Source organism: Sciurus vulgaris, assembly GCF_902686455.1.
Source record: "Sciurus vulgaris genome assembly, chromosome: 10".
In the NCBI taxonomy this organism is placed as follows: Eukaryota; Metazoa; Chordata; class Mammalia; order Rodentia; family Sciuridae; genus Sciurus; species Sciurus vulgaris.
This window is the reverse complement of record NC_136470.1, coordinates 10,930,166-10,957,233: the sequence shown is the minus strand read 5'-3', so window position 1 is coordinate 10,957,233 and position 27,068 is coordinate 10,930,166. Positions and strand designations below refer to the sequence as shown.

At 38.7% G+C, this 27,068-nt stretch overlaps 1 protein-coding gene across 1 annotated transcript; it reads right to left on the bottom strand.

The window, feature by feature from the left end:
* GART (phosphoribosylglycinamide formyltransferase, phosphoribosylglycinamide synthetase, phosphoribosylaminoimidazole synthetase) lies at window positions 1-26,763 on the bottom strand. Its single transcript, XM_079155095.1, is given in 43 exon segments — window positions 1-431; window positions 532-647; window positions 1,909-2,050; window positions 2,431-2,561; window positions 3,661-3,798; window positions 4,727-4,933; window positions 6,865-7,017; window positions 7,095-7,104; window positions 7,270-7,287; window positions 7,289-7,303; window positions 7,306-7,437; window positions 7,440-7,469; window positions 7,471-7,503; window positions 7,506-7,528; window positions 8,631-8,720; window positions 8,723-8,755; window positions 8,758-8,767; window positions 8,769-8,791; window positions 8,794-8,815; window positions 8,817-8,828; window positions 9,198-9,206; window positions 9,208-9,264; window positions 9,266-9,309; window positions 9,885-9,916; window positions 9,918-9,977; window positions 11,855-11,871; window positions 11,873-11,919; window positions 11,922-12,086; window positions 12,775-12,943; window positions 13,137-13,222; window positions 13,622-13,709; window positions 15,130-15,255; window positions 15,837-15,851; window positions 15,854-15,876; window positions 15,879-15,907; window positions 16,881-16,991; window positions 18,188-18,266; window positions 18,269-18,304; window positions 18,307-18,346; window positions 18,348-18,361; window positions 19,174-19,269; window positions 23,344-23,523; window positions 26,658-26,763. Coding segments are annotated over 42 exon segments (3,018 nt in total). The 5' UTR covers window positions 23,489-23,523; window positions 26,658-26,763; the 3' UTR covers window positions 1-239.
* Between the last annotated feature and the right edge of the window lie 305 nt (window positions 26,764-27,068).

The following is a 27,068-nucleotide window of genomic DNA, read 5'->3' as shown; positions in this document are numbered from 1 at the left end:
TTTGATTATAAACACAAATGTTCTAAACAGGTAAAACTGGAAAGGTCATGGGAGATGTCTTAGATATCCTGTACAGTTTTGTTTTTAATGAATCTCTATTAAAAAAATGGTGAATGAGGTTAAGGGTGAAGTCTTTTCTTGTTAGCAGTTTTTCTTTTAGGCTAAGTCCATGAATCAAAGGCACCAAGCAATTAGTCATAATTCTTTCAAAACTGGTTCCATTCCTAAATTAGGAGGCTTCATTTTTCTTTGACCCAACAGATCTTGCCATTTTCTCCAAGCTGTACAGTCCCACTGGCCACCAGCTGGAGGGCTGCAGGAAATATTTTATGTTCTGCTGATTTTACTCTTTCAGACAAAGTTGCAACAGTGTCACCCCTCTTAACAGGGACAGCTTCTTGTAAAATAATTTGTCCAGCATCTACATCTTCCTGGAAAAGAAAGCCAAAGTTTTGAACCTTACTTTCTAGCCAGTACAGTTTATAGCTAAATATTAATCCTATCATTTTGGTAGAAAAAAGGTATACTCACAGCTACAAAGTGTACAGTGCATCCAGTAATTGTGACTCCAGCTTCCAGGGCTTGCTCATGAGCATTTGAACCCTTAAAAGAAGGGAGCAAGGATGGGTGGATGTTCAGCATTTTTCCTAGAAATTAAAAAAGCATAGTGGTCAGAATTTAAAAATCTGTGTATCCTGTTAAAAGAATATATGGTTTCTTGTCTAGAATCAGAAGTCAGTAGGAGCTAGATTTCTGGGATGGGTGTTTTCTTTGCATAAGGGAAATACAGTTCTTGTCCAAGGAGGCCCTAGCAGCAGACAGGTCTTACATAGTCACAGGCATGCTGGGGAGCTCTGAACAAGAATTTGCAGTAATGGGGGGCTAGGAGATGGGAAGGTGATATCTAAGCTAGATGGAAGACTGACTTCTAATAGCAAAGTGATGCGTCCACCAGTCTGATGCTGGATTAGCTCTGTGTACCTATTATCACCAAAGGAATTGCCTGTTTTATATACCAACACCAATGCTCTAACTATATTCACCTAAGAAAACAAACTCTTTGAACAGAAAATGTATTTATTTCCCAAAAGTGTACACAAAAAAGGAAAACAGGATACAGTGAAAGCTTTGGGGGGAAAAGGACAAGGACACAAGATAGTATATGCTTTCTGGCACCATCTTTTTGGCCATCTTCTGGCAATGGTCTGTGTCTCTTAGGAGAGGATGACTCTTCATTTTGGGATACAGGAAATCACTTTCTCTTTCTTCTAAAACAAATAAAATGGGTCTCCTGAATACTAATTTAGAAAATGAAATATTATCTTTGCAGTAATGTAAAACAAAACTAAATTATAATATAAAGAGTAACTAGGAGCTGGGCCTGGTGGTGCATGCTGTAATACTAGTAGCTTGGGAGGCTGAGGCAGGAGGACTACTTCAAAGCCAGCCTCAGCAAAAGCAAGGCCTTAAGCAACTCAGTAAGACCCTGTCTCTAAATAAAAATACAAAGTAGGGCTGGGGATGTGGCTCAGTGGTAGAATGTTTGCCTAGCATGTGTGAGGCAATGGGTTCAATTCTCAGTGCCACATAAAAATAAAGGGACTGTGCCCACTTACAACTAAAAATAAATAAATAAATAAATAAAAATAAATAAAGGTCTATTGACACCTAAAACAATATTAAAAAAAAAAAAGAGTAACCGATTATAGCAACCCTAAGAAAACTGACAGAAAACAGGTTAATATATCATCATTGGGTTATCTTTTTGTGGACTAAAGGAAAGGAAATTAAGACCTGTGTTAAGTAAAATGTCACTGTATTTCACTATGTTACTGCATGGTAAGTTGACTATTTTGGAGTCCATTTGCACAAGATTTCTCAGTTCAATACTGAACAATTTCTGCTTACCATCCCATTTTCTGACAAAGGGGCCAGAGAGAATTCTCATGAATCCTGCAAGACAGACTATGTCTGTGGAGAACTCTTCAAGGACTTGGTCAATTGCACTGTCAAATTCAACCCGATTTTTATATAACTTATGATTAATTACCTGTAACAGAAAAAGGTAAGTACAATTTTTTTAGTGAGTTACCAAAAATAATCTAAAACACAACCTTACATATACCATACTTCACCTCCTTGTGAAGACACACCCAATGGAGGGTTATTAAGCAATGGACAGGATGGAGTGGAAAGGCAAGCCCAGCACCCACCCCAAAGCAGAAGTTTAAAGGCTAAGTAAACCAGAGATATGGGTCCTGTGAGAACTCATGACACCTTTTAGTACAGCCTACAGGGGAGTGAGAGTGTAGCTCTGTAGTAGATTTCATGTTTAACAAGCATAAAACCAAGGGTTAAATTTCCCAGTACCACAAATCGAACAAACAAACAAAAATAGCCCTTAGGACTACTACTTTCTCAAGAACTTACTCTGGTTGGGATACCAGCACTTTCCGCCTTATATAACCCAGCCACTGCAGCTTTGTTGGAGATAACAACAACAATGTGTGCGTGGCTATTTGGATCCTGAGTACTGTCTATGAGTGCCTGGAGGTTGGATCCTGAAAAAAAAAAGGTAGGGGGGAGAGACACAAGTGAACTCTTTGAGATATGTTCTACTTCGAATAGGGAGTAGTAAAGTTTTCTGAACACAAGACTTAGAAAGATTGACAACATTTGAGGCTTTTAAAGTCTCTTCCTTTTGTGATAATGGGTATTGTGAAAACTGGATATTCTTGGTTCCAGAGTATATAACTGCTCCTGCAAAATAACATCTTGTGATTTAGCACTGTAGTAGGAATAGTATAAAATGATTTTAATACTGAATGATGAGAAATAAGCTGCCCAATTAAGGAAGAAAAATTGTTGCTCTCAGGGAGAATAAACCACAATGGCTCTCACAATAGTTTCTTCACCATCAATATGGGCTTAAACTGTACTGAAACGTTAAAATTATCTTGTAAAATAATTACATCTGTGGATTGTATTCTAAGAAAATAATCAGATATGCACTTAAAATATTATAGCAGCTCAGGAGGCTCAGGCAGGAGGATCACGAGTTCAAAGCCAGCCTCAGCCATGTAGTGAGGACCTAAGCAATTCAGTGAGACCCGGTCTCTAAATAAAATACAAAAAGGGCTGGGACTGTGGCTCTATGGGAGTGCCCCTGAGTTCAATCTCCCCAGTACTCCATCCCCAAATTAAATATTTACAAGCATGTTCATAACAATGTTAACTATAGAGAGGCAAAAAATCATGCTACACCCATCTGAGACTATAATACTCTTATTTTACCTCTTATCCACAGAGGTCAAACATAAACTTATTCTTAATACTACTAACAGTAAAAAACCCTCAAATGTTTTAAGACTTCAATGACAAAGCTATGATACAAAAGAAGTTTGAATTTTTATCCTTTCTATCTTTTCTAGACTCTCTCTAACCATCTTCTCACATCCTCTACTTTTTCCTTAGGGACCTGTCCCAAATTCACAAATGGGAAGAGTAAGCTGAGATGATAGCACTCCTTAATAATCCCCCTCCCCAAGACTCTGCTGATAGGAGCCTTACAATCTGAAAGAGGTTTCTTCTTGGTGTTGATTGGGTGGTCAGGAAGGGAAGAGCTCTAGAATTCTACAGTGAGAGGAAGCCATGTCTTACCTGTTCCAGATATTAAGACGGCCACTCTTGCCTTTTTCGGTTGGGCAGAGAAATGATTTTTTAAGGAGCCATTCACTGACACTGACTTGCTCACTTGCATGGTTTCGAGCAGATTCTTGATTTTCACACGAGGAGAACCTTCATTTCAAACATACCCCAAAATAAATAAAGAACAATTGTGAACTTACAGGAGTAACGGAAAGAAAAATATTTTATGAAAACTTTAGAATATTGTATTTTATTCTGGAAGTGAGAAATGCAAGGATTAAAATGTTTAACAGGTTTGTAACATTACTATTACTCATTTACAAAAACTTCCTGAAGGTGAACATATGTAATCATCTACTTCAACTAAGAGTTCTAAACACATCTTATGTTGGAGCATATGGTGGATATATTACTGCCTGCCAGTGCCCTGCCCCTAATCCCAAAATCTTCCTAGTGAGACCATTCAGGATAATGCCATGACTTCCTGGCTTTAGCAGAAGGTATGTGACCCAGCAAGGTCACTCGAAGACTTGATATAGAATGATGAAAGAGAGGATTTTTTATTGCCATAAGAGCCAAAGGAGGTTATCTTTCCAGAATGGAGAACCTGCCTGAAAGTGAAACTTATACACCAGGGGAAAGAAGGGTAGAAAGAGGCAAGGTTAACAAGCTCTGACATTGTCATTAGCTATCTGAGTGGATTTTCTGCCACTCTGCCAAGTTCTATCACTTCCAGCAGAGTCCTGAGTAACACACATTACTGGCCAGGGTGTTCGCTCATTAGTTCTTGAATTAAGCTGAACTACAAAGCAGAGCCATAGGGCTTGCATGCAGGAGGATTCCTTTGGGAACTGATCCTGCAGGGTGCTGTTGTGCACATGGGAATGCTACAGAGATGTCAGGAGTCCCAAGGCGGAAATTAAGAGGTATGTGCTATCACTGGGTGAGTGCTGTCATGGTACACCTGGGTAAAGACAGATGCCATAGTAATGGCTGGAACAAAAGATAGGCTAAAAACTCATGAGGCAGCACTCAGTTATATTTAAGGTCGTATGTCCAAAATCAAAGAAGGAGTTACCTTCGGGACAGGCAACCACACTGCCAATTACCCAGGCTTCTTCTTGGCACTGTTGAATATCACCCAGAATCTGCCCTGTCTGGTCCTTTGATACCACAAGGACAGCTCCAATCCCACAGTTGAATGTTCTGGCCATCTCTTCTTCAGAGAGCTGTCCTTCCCGCTGTAACCATGAGAAGACCCTGGGGATCCTCCAGGTCTGGGCATCTGAAAACAAGTTGTGTGATTAAAGGACAGTCTTACACAAAGTATAAAAAATGCACATATACAAAGAGATAAAAATCACAATCAAGCTCTGTTATTTTATATCAGGTTAAACTATAAACTGGCCTTTCAAAAGTTTTTTGTTTTGAGGATTCACTTTTTCTTTAGACATTCATAGCATTTTTTGTTGAATCAGTTTGCCAGTAATCACACTTAACTGGGTTTTGTGCTACTTTAACTCACTAGATTTTAAAAAGCCTCTAACAGGTTGGATGTGATAGTAGCTGAATTCCAGTAGAGGTTGGCATACTATTCTTTGGTGAATGTTTAGTTGAATATTTTTTTCAGTTGTAGATGGGCATAATACTTTTATTTATTTATTTTTATGTGGTGCTGAGGATTGAACCAAGTGCTTCACATGTGCGAGGCAAGTGCTCTACCACTGAGCCACAACTCTAGCCCATTAGTTGGATCTTAGCAATGACAAAAATGCACCTAAGTATTATGAAAAGTAGGTGGCTTATACACAGAATTAGAGGAAATGCACCATCACTTGAGAAAGTCATGCTACAGACAAGGATTATAATCAACACTCTGAATCTTTATTTTAAAATTACATTCTTAGGTCTGCCATAAGAATATACCCTGCATTATCACAAATTACACAACAAAATCTCTAGTAAAAATTCTAGGCCTACACAGAAACTTCTAAATAATGAAATAATTGGATAGTTCTTTGGAGTCAATAGTTATGGGACCTGATTTCCAAAAACAATACTACATGAAATTATTTATGATGCTCCTATGAAAAGGAATGTAGCTTTTTATTAAATAATGAGGTTTACTATAAGTTTCCCTCATTTTTTAGATATAATTACAGAAAATTGTCTTTTTAATTCTCTGGAGTTAATTTGTAAAATGCATTGCATGTCTATGAATCTTTTCCCACACTTGATTTAATTCCATTTATATTAGTTGGGAATGTCAATTCTTAAAAGTAAGTTCAAAAGATTTAGCTGCCATGATGTTCAATAGTGAAGTCAACAGAAGTGGGGTGCAGTGTAGGGTGCACTCCTGTAATTCTAGCAACTCTAAGGCAGGAGGAATATGTTTGACTCCAGCCTTAGCACCTTAGCAGGACCTTGGGGCTGGGGATGTAGTTCAGTGGTAGAGTACTGCCTAACATGCACAAGACCTTGGGTTTAATCCCCACTCTGTACCAAAAAAAAAAAAAAAAAAAAAAAAAATTCCTTCTTGGGTTGATGATGATACTTCACACGGCTCAGCCCCTACTTCTAATGTTCTTTTCAGAAATTCTTCCTCTGCGGGATAACCTTTTGGTCCCTTCTGCTCTCTTGACTGTAACTATAGCTTTGTGTGTACACCACTCAATTTACCTTCAGCCAATCTCAACTTTTGCTCAGTCACCTTGGAATAGATTCACTGAAGATCTTAAACACTGTATCCTCACTTCCTGCTCCACTACTCTGTCCTACATTAGTGAGGTTGCCATCTACTCACCAGCTTAACTAGGAACCTGAGGATTCTTTTTTCTTCTAGGCAAGAGTTAATTCTCAAATGTTTCTCCCTCTCTATGCCCTAGTTCTTTATCTCCAGTGTGGACTACTTCATAGCTACCACTTCCTTTCCTGGCATGTGGGGCTCCAGTATGGTGAGAGTTTGAGGTTATCACCCCTTTGGAGGATCTGCTTACAGTACTTCAATCCTTATGTAAGCCAGTAACGTGACTCATAAATATGGATAATAAAAAAAGGCAGAAAAGGGTCATCCCAGTTTTCCCCTAAGAAACCTTAATGATTAAAAAGATTCCACTTACAATCATATGTGCACTAACTACCCAGAGTTTTCTCCCCCAGTGTATTCCCCAACCCCTAGTGGTTTTTTTGAATAAAAGTTCCCTTCAGTGAACTTACCTAAATCCACCCCAAGTTTCTGAGGGAGAACTCTGGGAATGTTTTCCAGTAGTCCTCCACCAGTAATATGAGCAAAGGCTTTGACGTGTCCTGAACGTATGACGGGTAACAGAGAACGGCTGTAGATTTTGGTTGGAGTTAGAAGTAAGTCCCCTGAAGATGAAGAAATAAGACAAAAACAGCCTATATGTACAAACCAAAACATAAAACAGTTTCTGAATATGGATTACTGAGTATAACCTTGTAAGAACATACCAGTTCTATAATAATGCCCAAGCCACAAACCACAGGATAATATAAAGTCACAGGATAATGTAATTCATTCCATTCCAGCTTTCAGTAATGAGAGACCAAACACACTAAGTGACTGCTTAGTCATCTTCAAGCAGGAGTGAGTGAATTTACTAAGGACTGGTCACCACAAACCATCAGGTGCTGGAGGGAGGAGTACTGCAGGGAAGACTTTGCCACAATTTTCCTCACAAGGCTATATCCATTGCTGTGAAGACCGATGAAGCTACTCCAACAAATAACATCCCCTTCAGTGATCCTTTCCAGGTGAGGTAAGTTTCTGATTCCCGCTCCATAGCACCAACAGCAAAACCCAGCTAGGTCATACTCTCCAGGAGGACTACATGTCCAGGCATTTCTGCTGTTTCACCTCCTGGTAGATTAAGACAAAAGCAAAGAAAGGCACAGTTATATTAGTACATTTGCTTAGGAGACAATAAGTGCAACTACTCAACATAATAGTTAAACACATGGCTATATCCTGTATTCTTTAGCTGGCTGACAGCATGTTCAATTCAGCAGATGTAGGGAAATACTAATTTCTATAAAGGTCAATACCTCTGCAAGTCTGTATGTAGCCTCTAAATATCACTACTTTCATAGGATGGGAACGTTTTTGAATATAACATCATTTCCACAGCAGTTTAGCTTAAGAAATGATTTCATATACATTTGATCTTTAAAATCACTCCATACCTCTTCTAGTTAGTGGAGAAGTAATTAACAGGAGTGCTCACCTCTAAATGCCCTGGCCCATACAGTGTAACAATGCACTTTATGATCATATCACACGAAACTAGAGGCAAGCAGATGCCATATTAGAGATCGTGCTCTAAAAAATGGTTGAAGGGCAATTTTTTGGCTTTTGGATCTGACTTGTTCATAGAAATGATAATATGAAAGTGGTAGTTTTGTTCCTTGTCCACGTACAAATTCATTTTGCTAAAAAGTCCATATAGTTAGCAATATTTCTATAAAACCTGGGAATACTTCATTCTTTTATGTCACTTCTGTGGGCAAATACAGTGTAAAATATAGAATGCACGGACCCATCTGTCCTGCTGTGGGTCAATAGGGGAATAACCCACAGACCTGTTTGTTGAGGCTACTGAGAAAGATGGAGATGAAAAGTGGACGAAGAGTGGGGAGAAAAGAAGCCCCGCCTGTGAGTCTGGGAAACAAGCCCTCGAGGAGGGCGTGAGGACACCAGGATCTAAGGCTGATTCAAGTAGCTTTTCTATATTTTATTTGTACATCTTGTGATACAGAGCATTACTAGCTGTCTGACACAGATCCTGACATCTATCCACAGGGCTGATATATAGTGAGAAGGAGCACCTATGATTAAGATGGCATGATCAGGATCTGGGAGGTATAGCTCAGTGGTGGAGTGTTTGCCTAGCATGTGAAAGTTCTAGGTTCAATCTCCAGCACTGCAAGAAAGAAATAAAAGGTGTTAAAATGGATGATCATACCAAGGAGAGCACATCCAGCCTGTCCACAAGCTGTAGCAATTCCGGCAATGACGGCTTCAGACATATTAAGGTCAAGCTTTCCACAGGAGAATAATCAAGGAAGAAGAGAGTGCTTGCTCCTTGTCCAGGATATCATTTTACACACATTGCAACCAAATCTGACCAATTGTATCATGTTTATTGCACAGCTTGGGCAATCTATAAAAAAAACAAACATATTCTACATTAGAGAACAACTGTCATACTGCATCTTCTTGATTTATCCAGGAGGCTAACAAATATTATATAGACATTGGCCAAATGCTCTTAACATCTCAAGACAAAAGAACACTAAATTCTAATAAGCAACTTGGACTAAACCTATCCCTTTTTATTCCCTAAAATGCCCTTTCATTCAAATATAGCCTCAATAATATTTTATTGTTGGAAATGTACAAACATTTTAGTCATATGTTTATTTGGTATAGTTCTTTTAGCTCATGTATGTCAAAGAGGAAAAAACATGTATTCACATACAGTAAATTCTCTCATCTTTCACAAAAGACCTTTATACACAATGATGTCTACCTTCAGTTTAGGTTCCAACCACCATCTGTTCCAGAGGCAGAAGAGGATCTTTGAAACCAGCTGCCTTTCAAATCAAAAGACCAGCGAACACCTCCAAGATCTACATCACACCCTGTTGCAGAGGACCATATTACTTACTGCATTATAACAGATCAATTAAACACGAATATTCATGCTACTTCTCATAAGAATGGCTAAAATAGCTGCCTTTCTTGAGAATGGGAGGGAGACCTGTATACCAAAAGCATGATCAGTCAGTGAATTCCAAGTTTGTAATGAAAAAAAAAAAGAAAGAAAGTAATAACATCACAGAAATGCTTTACTTAATATTAGAGACAGAAAGGCAGATGAGCCAAGTGCAGTGGCACACACTGTATATTTGGGAGGCTGAGGCCCAAGTAACTTAGCGAGAACCTCTCTCTCAAAAAAAAAACACAAAAAAAAAAAAAACTGTTGGGGATGTGGCTCAGTGGTAAAGCACCCCTGGGTTCAATCCCCAGTAACCTAAGTAAATAAATAAATAAATAAACAAAACAAAAAAGGACAGATGACTATAGGTTTGGCTTAAGTAGGGCAAGACTTAAAGGAATCTGTCATTAATTTGGAAAATCTCTCAGTTAAACATAAAGTCCAGATTAATTCATACCTGTCAGTTAATAAATTAGCAAAGTACAGAATCTGACTTACCTGGTCTGGAGGTGGCTTTTGCTAAGGCTTTATTTTGTAACCAGCATATTTCCAGCTGCAATGTCTACCCCAGATCCCTTATAAGTCAGGCCCCTGAGGAATTGGAAACGATAAACAACGAAAACATTACCTTAGTGCCAGGAAAATTATTTTAATAGTAGAAAATAGTATTTAAAGCAGAAGATATCCCAAGGGATTTTCACATTCCCTAGGTGCTTAAAATCTTCAACAGTCAATGCCTACCCATACAGATGATTTGACTGATCCAGTTTAGCCCTGGGAATTGAAATGTTAAACAACCTCCCTAGTTGGATCCACTGCATCATCTCTGCCGAGAACCACTGCTCTAACTTCACCCGTTTCTTCTAGAAGTACTTCTCACAGGCTGCTAAATACTTGATTCTTTTATTTATTTATTTATTTTTTTGGGTAACGGGGATTGAACTCAGGGGCACTCCATCACTGAGCCACACAGCTGCAGCCCTAGTTTGTATTTTATTGAGACCACAGGTTGTCACTGAATTCCTTAGTGCCTTGCTTTTGCTGAGGCTCACTTTGAACTCCAATCCTCCTCCTTCAGCCTCCTGGAGCTGCTAGGATTACAGGCTTGAGCACTGCACCTGGCTACTTGATTCTTTTAAACAAATTTTTTTGATGTGGTAATATATACATAACAAAATTTACCATCTTAAACATTTTTAAAGTGTATAGTGGTAGTAAATATTCATAATGTGGTTGCAACTGTCACTGCCATCCACATCTATTTCATCTTGCAAACTGACACTGTATCCATTAAACAGTAACTCCCAGCAGCCCCCACCCACTCTTGCCCCTGGCAATCTACATTCTACTCTTAAATTTCACTGATATTTTGCTCAGTCTTTTCTTAGTTCAACTTCAGTATAGACAGTGTTTAAAACAAGTAAAAAGTAAAAATTTGGAGGGGCATGTAGCTCAGTGATGAGTGCTTCCCTAGCATGCAAGAGGGCCTGGGTGTGATCCCTAACACCACGGGAAAAGAGGAAAAATAAAAATTAGGGTTATACAAACTCTACAACCAATATTCCTAAGTAACCAAACTGAGTTTTTACTGCAAGAATACATAACCATATCAATTACCTTATAGCTGAGGACAGTAGAAACAATACTAAACTCTATTTAAAAATGCATAACCAGGATGATACTCAGTTGCAGCATTTACAGATCAAGTTTGGCATTCTGCACTGTGAATTCAGTAGTTTTGCCTTGCAAAATGAGGACTTTTCCTGGGCATGGGGGTGTCATGCCTGTAATCCCAGTGGCTGAGGTAGGAGGATCAAGAGTTCAAAGTTACCCTAAGCAACTCAGTTGAGACCCTGTCTCTAAGTAAAATACAAAAAAGGACTGGAGATGTGGCTCGTGGTTAAGTGCTCCTGGTTCAATTTTGGTACCAAAACAAAAACAAAAACAAAAACCCACTTGCTGAACCAATAGTTTATTGATTTTAAAAGGAATAGTTGTACATGTCAGTAAATGAATCAATAAGGGTAAAAACATAACACGTTAGTAATAGCTTAAAATTAATGACCAAAACGAGACTACCAAATTTATAGGACAATCAAATTAAGTACAAAGTTAGATGACATAATTCTTATCTTCAGTCAGCTGTCCAAATATACTCATCTCAAGTTCTTTGAAAAACCAAGAATTATGATTCAAATAATATCGCAATAACACAAGGAATAAAAATCATTTACTATCACTGTGATATTACTAAACTTTTCAGTAAGGAATCACCATGAGTTTTTCCACTTAATTTGAACACTGCTGGAAACAATTAAGATTTAAGCAAAACACAGACCCAAGAATACTCAGTCCCACAGAGAAAAAATGATATAGATGCCTTAGTACGGGCTGGATAACAGAATTCCCTACGATCTCTTGGTCTAAGTTCTGAAACTAACCCATAACTACCTAAGAGGAATTCTCACCTGGGCCGCTGGAGGAAATCCAATGGCACGAAAGCCGATGTCTTTCCTGTAAACGGCTCCCTCAACTTTATAGCAGTGAGTCCCTTCTCGGCTTCTTCAAGGGCTGATGTGAGGTTTTCTTGAATGGCTGTTACTGTAAGGACTCTACCCCCGCTGGTCACCACTCTGCCATCTTTGAGGGTAGTGCCTGCATGGAACACCTCTAGTCCTAAAGCTTTAGCATCAGAAAGCCCTGTTAAGAGAAAGATTTGATGAAGGATTTTTAAATTGCCATATTTCACACTATGTAGTGATTTATAATTTCCACAAGCTTTTTCTTTTGTTTTGGCACTGGAATTGAATGAGTGTGTGTGTGTGGGGGGGTGTGGGATGGCTAGCCACATCCCCAGCCTGGATTTTTTTTTTTTTTTTTTTTTTTTTTAATTTTAAGACAGGGTCTCACTAAGTTGCTGAGGCTGGCTTTGAACTTGTGATCCTCTTGCTTTGGCCTCTAGAGACACCTGGAATTTACAGGCGTGTGTCACTCTATTCAGCTCTTTTTTCTTTTTTTTTAAATTTCCATCAGGCAATTTCTCCTAAGAACAGTCTGTGCCATGATCATCTCACTCTCCTATGTCCCATTATCACCCTGATTTTGGAGGTGGAAGTGAAAGTCTACACTGGGGAATACTGTGGAAATCTGATTAGCTGACTTACGTTCCCTTACATGGGAAGATAAATGGATGGCAGTTCTTTAAATACTGTCATTCTGGATATTTGAAGACATATATCCAACTAGCAATGTGGTTATGTTAAACACCTCTGAAAGGTTTCTAATGGCTTCACACCCTTAGCCAGTGTGGGTATTTATGTGTGAGGGAGGTCCACGATGGCACCAGTCATGTGTCACACTGAAATTCAACCCCTTACTCCCTATTCACCTGTTATCTCCACACCCTTGGTGTAGGCTCCAGGATAACCTTTACTTGCCATGACGACAGTTATTGCAGTGTGGTTTTCTAGCCAAATGGGTAAAGATGTGCACAGCAGGCCATCTAAGGTGGCCTGAATCACTTCATAAAGATCACTTTTAAGAAGTGGGAGGATTACCTGGAAAAACACAATCAACATGGCAAGTGAGAAAAATTCTGATTTTCTTCAGACATTTTATTCATTGGGATATTAGCAGAACTTGCATATTTTTCTCAAAGGTAATTATTTCAAGGCTGATAAATCCTCAGATTAAGACAACACATACCTTCTACTAAGAAATACTTTATTATCTTTAATTATTGTTACTTACTTGGCACTCTGGATCACCAAAACGGCAATTAAATTCCAAAACTTTTGGACCATCCTTGGTCAGCATTATACCAGCATAAAGAATTCCTTTAAAAAAAGAAAATCCCTTTATTAAAAATGAATCTGTAATGAAGACATATTATTGCTATAAATATAGAAACTAAATTTCTAATACTGAAGTTTTGGAATAACCACAAACATTACAATAGCGGCCAAATAAAAGGTGGTAGAAAAAAAGAAAATGGAAACAAAGTTTTATCAAAAGCAGAAAGCTGCCGGGCACGGTGGTGCATGCCTGTAATCCCAGTGGCTCAGGAGGCTGAAGCAGGAGGATCGTGAATTCAAAGCCAGCCTCAGCAACTTAGGGAGGTCCTAAGCAACTCAGTGGTAAAGTGCCTCTGAATTCAATCCCAGGTACCCCCTGCCCCGCCACACCACAAAAGTGGAAGGCTGTTTTATAAATGATATCAATATCAACAAGCTTACCTGTGTATGGAGTACCTTCCTGCTGCATGCCATCTACTGTCCTCTGAAGGATAGTATTTTTAATTTTTAGTAACAAATCCTTAGAAACCTGGGGAACATACAGAAATACTTAAATCTATATACTGTATTAAAAACTCAACTTGTTGGTATCACATACAACAATGAAAACTATCATTTTTTTACTACCTGACAGGTTGAACACATCCCCATCAAGTCGATATTTTAGACTTGTTTTTGCAGAACAGGAGAGAACTTGAAGAGTTAAAACATATCCCATATTCAAGGACATATACTAGCAAATGGCAGTGTCTATTTTCACTGCTTACATATATACATGCTCATTTTCTTAACCGTTCTTCAACATTTCAGCAATACAGACAAATCTTAATTTTTAAGTAATAAATGCTCTGAGTCTGGTAAATTATCGCAGGTAGAGGCTACATTATAAGTTCCTTGTCAAATCAAAGATCAGTGCTAACCACCATTTTGCAAGTCAAGTAACTTGTTAAAGCAACTTTCATTATTATTATTATTATTTTTTTTTGTGGTACTCCTAAAAACAATCTGTGGCATTTTACCTTAACAACTAATATTTATTAACCAAGTGGTGCCTTACCACAGAGCTAAATTCTTAATTCTTTTTTATTTTATTTTAGTTTTATTTATTTATTTATTTATTATTTTTGCAGTGCTGGGGTTTATTTATTTGAGACAGGGTCTCACTAAGTTGCTGAGGTGGTCTCAGACTCTTGATCCTGTCGAACGTCACTGGCATTACAGGTTTTTGCTACCTTGCCTGGTTGAGAATTTATAGTTTTGAAGCTCCATAGCTTCAATAATGAAAAATGAAGTTGGGTGTGGTAGAATATGCCTGTAATCCCTGCTTTTGGGGAGGCTGAGACAGTAGGCAGTAGTTCAAGGTCAGCCAGGGCAACTTACTGAGACCCTGTCTCACAATAAGAAACAAATGGGCTGGGGAAGTAACTCAGTGGTAGAGAGCCACTGAGTTTAATCCCAGTACCACCAAAACAACCTGCAAACACACATCCTGTGTATGTGCTGGGTCCTGGATATTCAGAGATAAAAAAAGAATTTTACGTAGAATTTTTATATAGAATTTTAAATACGAAAGAATTTTTATAGGCTCTCCTGGGTTAAAAATTAGATGTAGAGAGAAGGGGATAGAAAGATCTATTCAATCCTCACTACATTATAGATGAGTTAAAAATCATATTGGCTATTTTTGTTCTTCAAAGGCTTTTAGAAAAGCTTAGTTTTAGAGACCAGAAGAGATATTTCTACTTAGGAGGCCGAAGCAGGAGGATCTCAAGTTAGAGGTTAGCCTGGGCAACATGGTCTCAAAACAAAATAAGAAAACAAAAAATCAAATTGATGATTAGTAACAGAATTTACAGCAACATACAAAACATAGAAATCTAAACAGAATATAGCTCTCCAAGAAGTCCAAACAATTACTGTTGAACTTGAGTAGAGTTCCTGGGAAGTACCTGAGGTGTGGGACAATAGGCTCCCATTCCCCCTGTGTTGGGGCCTTGATCTCCCTCCAGTAATCGCTTATGATCCTGTGCTGGGGGCATGGGGGCCACTGTCCTCCCATCAGTGAAACACAGACACTGTGGAGAAAACAAAATAGTCCACTTAGGGTAAATACCAAAAAAGTAAAAAAAGAAAACAAAACAAAAAAACCTAAGAAGGTAACTTATATACCTCAACCCTTTTTTTGAATAAAATTATTTTTGAATTGATGCATAAATAATCCAAAGCTATAGACGATCTTATACAGTCAACTTCTAGAGGATCTGTAATTTCTTAGATAAATTAGGGAAAAAACATGCTACTCTCTATGTAAAATATCTTAACTTTTTTCCCTTGAAAGTTCCAGGTATAAAGCTTTATTTAAGTAAACACAGTTCACTATGTACTGTATAATAAAATGTATGTGAAAGAAAAAGCACAAAGGTTTGAATTAATCCGAACCTAATAATGTGGAATTTAAATCCAAGTGACCCCCACTGAGACACTGGGGATGATTTAAAAAAGATAAATCCTTTTTCATTTGTATCCTGAATACTAAATACAAATTCCTTCTTAACTGAATAGGATATGGTTTTAGATGCAGCAACCAGATTAATCAGGTCTTTTTTGGGTACACTGATTATGTGCTATAAATCCCAAAAAAGATGAATATACGTACAGACACCTCTTCCTCACTTCCAGAAGTTCTTCAACAACATTGTTTCTCCAGCTGCTCCAAAGGCTTTCTCCCTAAATTATAGGTTAAAAAAACAAAACAAAAACAAAAAAAACAAACCAACTTGGTAAATTATAAGCTTTTAGTATTCAATATGTGATTTTTATTTTCCTTTTTGAAAGACTCAAAGAACTTTGAGTGTTTCCTATTTTTAATGTGACAAAGATGTAGCGTGAACACTACTACAGATGAATTGCACAACACATTACCGATGCTTTCCTGAGTATTCAGTTTTCCAGTTTGGAATAAAGGAAAAACAGATGTTTTCATTATCACCACTTAATCTTCATCGTAATTATGACTGTATATGTTTGCCTATATAGTATATCCTATATGCCTATGAAAGCTTTCTCTAAGGGGGTAAAATCACAACAATCCAGAAGGATCATGAAAGAAAAAAGTACATTCATCGCTCTATTTCTCTTAGACCTGGGACATGTAGGACAAATACTATGGTCCTCATGGATGATTTGAGATTTCATCATTTGTCCTATAGTCTGAAGATTTTTTCCACATTTCAGTAGCAGAAAACAAAGGATTTTACAACTTACTTCAAAAGAATGAGTTACAGTTTATTAGTGTTGATCTATAAGAACTATTCTATAGAAATGATAAAAAATAACTTTGCTGTGTGTTTGCTAGAAAGGTTCTTCTCTTGGTGTTTGCGGTACTGGAAACTGAATCCAGGGCCTTGCTCGTGTAGTACCCACTATCACTGCAGCCACATTCGCAGCCCAGATTTTCCTTATCTTGAGGTATATGTTGTAATCTCTCCTCTCTTTTTTTTTAAAAATGTTTTAGTTGTATATGGACACAATACCTTTATTTTATTTATTTATTTTTATGGGTGCTTAGGATCAACCCAGTGCCTCACACATGCTAAGCAAGCGCTCTACCACTGAGCCATGATTGCAGCCCTGACATTTCGTAATCTTAAGAGTAATTATCTGGTATGAATAGAAAAGCTTTCAGAAGAATCAATTTACCTGCATGATCTCCTGTACAGCTTTGCAGGCTTCCTCTTTGCTCTTTGCAACAATCACCCCTTTCCCAGCTGCAAGACCACTGGCCTTCACGACCAAAGCAGGGAAGTCTGCACTGTGAAGCATAGCAACCTTTAACATCCCATAAATGCTTATATAACTCAATATTTTAAAATATTTTGGGATTCTATAATAATATACTACAGCAACAACTGAAAAGCAGAAAAAAATTACTTATCGTTCTAATATCATCTTGACATACTTGCTGCAAGGACTTTTTTTCATAAGCATTCCTTTTCAGCTGTGATCACAGAGTATACACAATTTTTTGTTTTATTTTCACTTAAAATGAGGTCACAGGCAAAATCTTTGGAGGAATATGCAGATGGATAGAGTAGATATGAAATGATCTTTAAGACAGAAAGTAGTGAATCTCATTTAAGTAAAAGAGGTGGCTGTATAAACCAATAAAAGCAAGAACACAGAAAATTTTTGGAATCAAACACAAGTAATCATGGAATGGGACTGGGGTCCGGAAGGAGGCTTACCCAAAGTAAGTAACAAAACTGTTACTTACCCAAGGCATCTGGCTACTAGGAAATATTTAATATTCAGTGTTTAAAAAACCCTGTAGGATGAAGAATGAATAAAGAATGAACTTGACCCAAATGAAAGGAAAACATACTGGGTAGCAGAGAGTGTCAACAAAAAAAGAGGGCAAAGATGTGTCTAATGACATTCACTCACTACTCACACATATAAGAGAACAAAGAATGTTTGATTTTAAGATTAGAGTGGAGCAGTGGTGGCAGACAACCAAGTGATGATTCTTCACTCTGGTTAATTATTTATGACAAAATCAATAACATTTATGTTGTAAGATACCACTGTGATTTTCAGTTTGGATGTGAAAAGAGCACATGACTTACAGAACTAAGCATAGTTTTCCACCCAGGAACTACTCAGTAATAAATATTAAAAATTTTATCTTTCTATAATGCCACAAGATTATATAAACTAAGCAAAGAATCCCATCTTACTTTGGTGTTGGAAAAGGTAACTTACCTAACATTTATTGAAAATATTTTTCTTTATTTTTGTGGTGCCAGGGATTGAACCCAAAGATTCACCACGCGAGGCAAGTGTTATACCACTGGGCTACATCCCAAGCTAAAAATAATTTCTTCTACAGTTATTTTATTATAGACTTGTGATAGCCTAAGAACCAACCACTATATTTCAAATAAAGTGACTTTATATTTAAATATCCTAATTGAACAACTCCCCTTCATAGGCGGCCTTTCTACCTACCTCATAATGAAGCTACAGGCCTCTTCAGGTTTGGTGAAAGCGCTCCATTGTGCAGTTGGGATTCTGTGTCGATCCATAACTCTTTGGCAAATCTTTTGCTGGACTCTAACTGAGCTGCTCTGCTGTGGGGCCGAAGCATCGCACTCCTGCAGAGGTGAGGGTCCCCAACAATTCCTATCAAAGCAAACAGTTGGTTAGGTGACCCAAGATCTCTCTGGGTACCTTGAGACTGAAAATGAATTAGGATTAGGCTAAATTTAACTTTATACAAGGCAGATAATTGGTGGCAGAGGATAACTAAATTTTTCATGTTGTCTATTACTTATAAACAATAGGCTACTAAGAGGCGATTCAAATCCAGCAAAGAACTAGCATGATATCGTATACCTATAGTCCCAGTCACTGCTGAAGGCTGGGTAGGAGGATCACTTAAGCCCATAAGCGTGAGACTGGTCTGGGCAACACTGTTTAGGAAAAAAGAAAAGAGTAGGGCACATTGGTGCGTACCTGTAATCCCAGCAACTCAGAGGCTGAGGCAGGAGGGACTGCAAATTTGAGGCCAGCATCAGGAACTTAATGAGGCCCTACACAACTTATGAGATCCTGTCTCAAAATAAATAGAAGGGGCTAGGGATGTGGCTCAGTGGTATAGAGCTTTGGTTCAATAACCCAGTACCGAAAAACAAATAAAAACAAAAAAAGCAAAATTTGTTATATTTGAATATATGGATCATTAAATAGACACCAACAAATCAAAGACATATAAAATGTTTTTCATGACTACAAATTAGATTCCTACCTCATTACATTACTGACATTTGGGAAGAGAAAAATCCAGAATCCATAAATTCAAGAAGATAAAAGTTCTTTTCTAATATTGTAAATCCTCATCTGTAACAGATACAATATCTCACCTCTAGAGGTCAGATTCCAGGAAAGGATATAATTTCTTATTTGTCTTTTTAATAAATACAAATGAAACTTACCTGCAGCCAGAGGTGCCTCTGGTCCAACAACTACAAATTCAATTTTCTCATCTTTGCAGAATTGAGCCAGGACAGTATGATCACTGATGGAGATGGCTGTGAACCGAAAACACAAACACCGCATTTATAAAAAGATTCAGTTAACTAGCAAGTCCTGTACTTAGTAAGCCGATGTAACTGAATATTAAGTACTATACTTCAGCCTATTACCTATTGGTTTTCTTCTTCTTAGTCTTTTTGTGGTACCAGGGTTTGAACCCAGGGACATTTAAACACTAAGTCACATCCCTGCCCCTTTTTTATATTTTGTTTTGAGGCAGGGTCTCACTGAGTTGCTTAGGGTCTTGCTAAGCTGCTAAAGCTAGCTTTGAACTTGTGATCTTTCTGCCTCAGTCTCCAGAGCCACTGGGATTATAGGTGTGCACTACCTTGCCCACCTCTTTTTTTTTTTTTTTTTTTAATTGGTACAGATGATAACTTCACCAAGAAAAATTCTATTTTGAGTACATTAGGCAAGTAACACAGTTGTCTGTTATTAACTCAGTTGTCTGTAGTTAAATAATGAAAATACCAGTAAGCTTCCCACAAAGCTGTAAATCATGGTTATGTCACTAGTGTTGATTGCACAGTAAATAAAAAACCAATCACAGAATGTACTCAGAAACATCCTTAATGTCATTCATTCAAGAGTTACTGAGAACACACCAAGTGTCAGGTACTGCTACAGACCAGGCATTATGATCAATGCCAAGTCCTTAGACTTAGGATGCTTATAACTCATTGTGGGAATTCTACACAATACACACATACACAGAGCAAACATTACCAATTAACAAATTTGATACAAGGTGAATTGTTATGGCTATTTCTGGTTGAGTCAGGTAGGGTCCAGCAGAGCTGTTTAAAGGAACTGCAACTCTCTAAGATCAGAGGTCAGGTTCTCAATCTACAGAAACTACCTGAGTTGTAGTAAGGATAGAATATGCTGCACCTTGGGTTAGCATCTCCAAACACAAGTAATCAAATAGGGCCAACCAACATCAGTACAGCAGAAGGTAACAAGAGAACACATCTAACCTCAGTGCCTACAAATGGCAGCAGTCTTATGACAACTTGGGAGATTTGATGGGCTTGCCTCAATTGCATGTAGAATAAAATATGCTGATTCTTCAATAAACAGATATAATATCTTGCCTCCAGACTAAGATCCCAGGAAAGGAGATATTTTATTTTTTGCCTTTTAAAAATTATTGTTGGGGGGCTGGGGCTGTGGCTCAGTGGTTGAGTGCTTGCCTAGTGTGGGTGAGGCACTGGGTTCAATTCTCAGCACCACATACAAATAAATGAATAAAATAAGGTCTATCAACATTTAAAAAATATATTTAAAAAATTATTGTTGGAAAATCTGGGCATGGCAGCGCACCCCTGTAACCCTAGTGATCCTGCAGGCTAAGGCAGGATGATTTTAACTTCAAGGAGTGCCTCAGGAAATTAGTGAGACCTTGTCTCAAAAATAAAAAGAGCTGGGGAGATAGCTCAGTGGTTAAGCACTGCTGGGTCAATCCCCAGCTCAAAAAAAAAAAAAAAGGTTGGTATTAATTACATGCAACTATCTTCTTCCAGTTTGTGGCTTGTTGGGTCTAAGTTCTTCTGGCCAAAAATATCACGTGACACAAAGTGTGCACACAATGCAAACCACGACAGATAAGTTCCTTGTCCTCTTAGGGCTTACATCTTAGGGATTATATTCTAGTAGGGCAGGGGAAAAGGAAGATAGGAGATTATAACAGAAAATTAAAATATGTACAATGGTTCATAACTGAAAACAGACATGCAGTGGACACATGTTTACTCAGAAAACTTAAGACCCCTTAGAAGGAGTAACACTCAAATTGACAGAGGTGATTTAAAAGCCCACTATGCTAGGGGAGGAAAGAAATCAAGGTTGCTAGCTGATGTTGAGAAATTGGCAGCATACTATTGACGTAGTACAGTGAAAAAAAGGTACAAAAGATCAGGTCTGGAAAGGCAGGTGGAAGCAGATTGCACAAGAACTTTGTAAGGTAAGGTGAGGAATGTGAGTTGTATTTTTAAGTGCTATGAAGAGTTAATGTAGCATATGAACTGATCATTTTTTTTCAAGTTAGAACTGCTAGGAACTTACCTTTGATAGTACTGTTCATCTTTTCATTTCCAAAATACATATCAAAATGCCCTTTAAACTACTTAGGAATTAGACCAAGAAACTTTGTAACTGTTAGGAGAAAAACAGGAGGGCATCAATCCATCCTACAGGTGCTGCACCGACTTCCTTAACAAGACCACCAAGCACAAGAAAAAACCCAAGAGTCACTAGTGGGATGCCATCAAACTAAAAAGCTTCTGCACAGCCAAGGAAATGATTAAGAGCCATGAAGAGAGAGCCTACCAAAATGGGAAAAATCTTGGCCAGTCACTACTTCAATAGGGGTTAATCAGGAATATATAAAGAACTCAAAAAAACTTAACACCAAAAAACCAAATAACCCTATCAATAAGTGGCAAAAGAACGAAACAGAAACTTCTCAAAAGAAGAACACAAATGCCAAAAATGTTTGGCATGGTGGTGGCATGCCTGTAATCCCAGCCGCTTGAGAGACTGACACAGGAGGATTGTGAGTTCAAAGCTAGCCTTAGCAATTTAGTGAGAATCTGTCTCAAAATAAAAAATAAAAAGGGCTGGGGATGTGGCACAGTGGATCATCCCTAGAACAAATGCCAAAACATGAGAAAAGTTCAACATCTCTAGCAATCAGGGAAATGCAAATCAATACTATATTACAATTTCATCTTACTCCAATCAGAAAGGCAATGATCAAGAAAACAAACAATAATAAATGCTGGCAAGGTTGTGCAGAGAAAGGTACACTTGTACATTGTTGGGAGGACTGCAGACCAGTACAACCACTTTGAAAGGCAGTATGGAGATTCCTCAAAAAACTGGAGATGGAACCATCATATGACCCAGCTATCCCATGCCTTGGTATTTCCCCCCAAATTTAAAACTGGCATACTATCGTGATACACCACTTCAATGTTTACAGCAGCACATTTCATGGTAGCTAAATTATGGACTCAACCTAGGGGCCTGTCAATAGATGAATGGATTAAGAAATTCTTGTATATATATACAATGAAGTTCTACTCAGTCATAAAGAAGAATAAAATCATGGTATTTTCTGGTAAATGGATTAAAATGGAGAATATGCTAAATGAAATAAGTCAAACTCGGAAACTCAAAGGTCAAATGTTTTCTCTTGTATTTGGAAACTGGAGGAAAATAAAGGAAAGGGTTTTTGAAAAGAAGGACAGGATTAACATAAAGATAAAGGGAAGAAGATCACTAATGTAGAACAAGGAGATTGAGAGGCAGAGTGGAGGGATGAGAAAAGGGAGGCAAGGCAGAATGAATTCTTAAAAATCATATTATATGCATATGTAAATATACCACAGGGAATTTCACCTTTCCACATAAGTAAAAAGAACTACCAATTAACAGACAAATGAAAGGAAGTCTAGTAGATGAGGGAAAACGGGAGAGAGGATGGAAGAAAAGGGGGAAAGAAAAGGGGGATAGAAAAGGGGGAGGGGATCATGAACTGCAATCAAATTTCATGCATATATGTTTGTATGGATGAACCCAACTACTATGTATAACTATAAAGCTCTTTAAAAAACTTTATATTTGGCACTTGCTACCTTTTCTCTATTTTTTTTTAGTTGCAGGTGGACACAATACCTTTTATTTTTATGTGGTGCTGTCAAACCCAGAGCCTCATGCATGCTAGGCGAGCACACTACCACTGAGCCACAACCCCAGCCTGTCTTGCTACCTTTTTAATGGATGTATTTCTTAGGGTTTAAAGTAATTTAAGATAATGAAATGCCATATTCCTTTTTTATTAGGTCTTTTGGGGAAATACCAAGGAGTAGAATAGCTGATACATTCTGAAGAAAAGGCTACTTTACATTTATAACTTGTCAAGTGTTCAGATTTCCACATAAAGTTAAGGAAAGCATTCAAATGTGAATAGCAATCTACCATTATTATTATAAAGGACAGATGGGATTGACAATTTATCATTAACAGATAGTAATTAATTATTATTCCCCATTTTGTAACATAATTACCAGTATTTGAAATCTTTTCTGAGCAGGCAGTGCCTGCGTTTCCTGGGGCAACAAGCACTTGTTGGACATGATGAGACTGTGCAAGCTTCCAGGCCAGTGTATGTTCCCTCGCGCCACTGCCAATGACAAGTACTCGGGCTGCCATTGCTGTTTGTAGGAATTCAAAGGAAAATGAAACCTCTGAAGAAAGAAAATCACAGTTGGTATTTTAGAATGCATATACTTTACAAACCACAAATATGGTGCACTTGTTTGTTTGGTATTTGCACAATCACAGAGGGCTGGGGACTCGAACCTGGGTCTCCAGCATGAGAATCACACACTCCACGGGAGGAGCTATACGGCCAGCCCTACAAACCACAAATATGATTTAAAATAATTGTTATCTAAATGAGTTAAGTAAATCATTTGTACTCAAATGACATTTTCAGCTACTAATCCATTTTTGAAAAATTGGCATTAACAATTTGGAAAAAATGACTGTAGTCATAAGGGCAAAGGAGTATTTTAAAAATAAGGACCGGCCTAGAGAGCTAGATTAAGGTATGGTAATGTGGCTTCTTTTATGGTTTAGGTCCCCCAAGGTTTCACGTGTTGAAATTTAATCTCTAGTGTGAGCTATAAGCAGAATGGAAATGTAATCCAACTATGGTGTTTAGGGTTGAAGCCTCTGGAAGGTGCTTAGATTTAGAAAAGGACATTAGGGTGGAGACCCCATTTTTGAATTCTGGTGGTTTTATAAGACGGCCAGACTGGAAATATTAACATGCACCTGTTTGTCTCTTGCCACATGATGCTCTCTGCCACTTAAGGACTCCGTCAACAAGAAGCTGATTGCCAGATGGGGCCCCTTGATCTTGCACTTATGGAGCTGTGAGCTAAAACAAACCTCTTTCTTCATAACTTATCCAGTCTGTAATATTATAAGCTACAGAAAACAGTAATATAACTCCTTATCTGAGAAACAATATCATACAATCTCCTTTCTCTAGCTTCATTTCAAGAAATTTGGTAATTACCAAAGACTTAGTAAGAAAAATGATTGCTTCATTGATTGATTGATGATTTTAACAGGCTGGAGTCTCACGATGTTGCCAGGCTGGCCCCAAACTTTTAGGCTCGAGTGATTCTCCTGTATCTGCCTTCCAGTAGCTGGGACTATAGGGACACACACTGACATTTAAGTTTAGACACAAAATTTAAAATCTGTTTTTAAACATTGAGATTGTATAGATAACTTTATGATAAAGTTATTGTAAACTGAAAGAAATATTGAAGACTGGGGTCAGCAAACTTCATCTGTAAAGGACCAGATAGTAAATATTTGAGGGATATGTGCTCTGTCCAACTACCAACTACCAAATGTCTATGGTAACATGAAAGGGCATATAGACAATACACTGATAGGTGAACATGCCAATATCCAGAAAAAATTAATTTGCATAAACAGAAGTATTATTTGCCTATCAGTGCTCTAAGCAGCAGGAAGCTACCTGAAGTTTGTATAAACACAACAGTTTCAATAAAATTTTATGTATAAACACTGCAATTTGAATTTCACATGATAAAAATATTATGCCCCATCCCTAACCATTCTTATTTGGTGGGTTGAAAACAGCCAGCAGAAAAACAGGTAGCAATTGGGTACAGTGGTGTGTACACATAATCTCAGTGACTGGGGAGGCTGAGGCTGGAGGATCGCCAAGTTCTAGGCAGCCTCAGCAAGTTAGGCCTTAAGCAATGTAGGGAAACCCTGTCTAAAAAGAGCTGAGGATGTAGGTCAGTGGCAAAGCATCCCTGTATTCAACTACTGATACAAAAAAAGAAAAAAGAAAAGTAAGCAAACAAGCATGCAGGCAACAGAGGGGTTAGGCAGGAGGGGGTGGCAGTTTGCTGACCTCTGATTTAACAAGTTTGTGTAATGTTAGGAATGTGGTAGCGAAGGCAAAAATCAATTTGAACACATCTTCAGTGTTGGTGTTTGTGTAATCTTGGTTGTGTAAAGATTAATTGAAGTGACATTTATAAAATATTAGAACTATTTATAGAACTCTGATTGTAAATGCTAACCTGCTACAATTACTTATTTTGCCTACATTGATATTTTGGAATAGAAACAAGTTATCAAGTCATTACACTAAGCTGGGGTGTGTGGCTTAGTGGCAGAGCATTTAGCAGAAGCCCTGGATTCACTTCCCAAAACAAAAACAAAAAAACTCCACAGAGAATGAATAATTTGTCACATTAATTTACTAATTTTCAAAAGACATTTAACTATGTAGAAGGCAAGATGGTACCAGAATAGAGAAACTGAAACTGATAACTTCCTGTGAGATGCTGGAACTACATATATAAAGAAAAATTTAGGTGGTGTTATTTAAATCACTTACCTTGTGCCAGGTGTCATCCTAAACTTTTCAAGAATTACCTCACTTGATCTTCATTAAATGAGGTAGATACTAGTATCACTGCTACTTTATTGAGAAAAATGGTTATATAGATGGTTATAAATTAGGTTATAGATTGCTGGAGGCCACACAGTTAAGATGGTGCAGATCCTGGATTCCACATGAAGCCATTTTGCTTTAAATACTTTTTCGGACAACAATTGAGCTGATAATCATGTAAATTTAGCGGGGGGGGGGGGGACCCTGCTAAATTAGTCTCAGAAGGAAAAGCTGTTTTAATTCAACAGAAGATAGACATTTTTATGTGCTATGTGTATTGGAGTGTCTGAAAGAACTATATCTTTAAATCTACCGAAAATATTACATATTTGTTTAAGACTGGCAGCATAAGAAAATTCTCCTGCTTACTTCGCATACATAATCAATGCAACAGCAATGCTAGCCAGCCGGAAGGCACATCGGAGTCAGGAAGCCTGGGCTTCGGAAGTGCTTCTCCTGCCCCTTCACTAGCTGGGAAACCTTGGGGACTTAAGCCTGGGCTTCAGTGATGAGAACGGGTGACATAATGAGAACAGGAGAGCCACAGAGAGTCATTTCAAAGGGCTGGAACGAAAGTGGACCAAATCAGCTAGGGACAAGCACGTGGTAGGCAGGTCTATCAACTTAGGGTCGTGGCCTGAAGAAGCGTGAAGACAGAACGGGCCTGGGGCTCTCGGCAGGGGAAGCGCAGCTCACGTGTAAACCTCCATTAACAGCGCAGAGCACGTGGCCAGACCCCGGCCACCGAATTCACACACGAGACAAACCCCTACAGCCAAGCGCGTTTGTACCCTTTCCCTCAGTTCCCGAGAGCAGATCCCCAGCCAAAGCAGAGACGTGGTCTGGAAACCGAGGGAGCTTACGCACCTACAGCCGCGGCCGAGCCGCTCGCCCTCGCCGCTCGCCGGAAGTGGCCCGGGACGGCGCGCCCGCCCCTCGCCCGGCTCCCCGCCCCATTGGTCGCCCGGCCTGGGTCCCCGGCCTGGCAGTCAGCGGGGCTCCCTCCCGCTGGGGACCGCAGCCTGACCGAAGCACGCCCAGGGCGTATCACTGTAGCGTGGGCCGCCACGCAACTTCTCCATTCCCCCCCGGGCGCCTCCTGGCTCTGTGGGAGCGCCCAGGCGCCAAGGGCGCGCTTCGCTCCTTGCGGGCTGTTAGCGAAAGTCAGAGCTGACCAGCCACTGCGGGCAGTCTCGTGACCTGCTGGGCTCCTGGGAACCCAGAGCGCGCCACGCGTTTGAGCGCAGGACCTCCAGCCTATTGCTAAAAAAGTCAGCC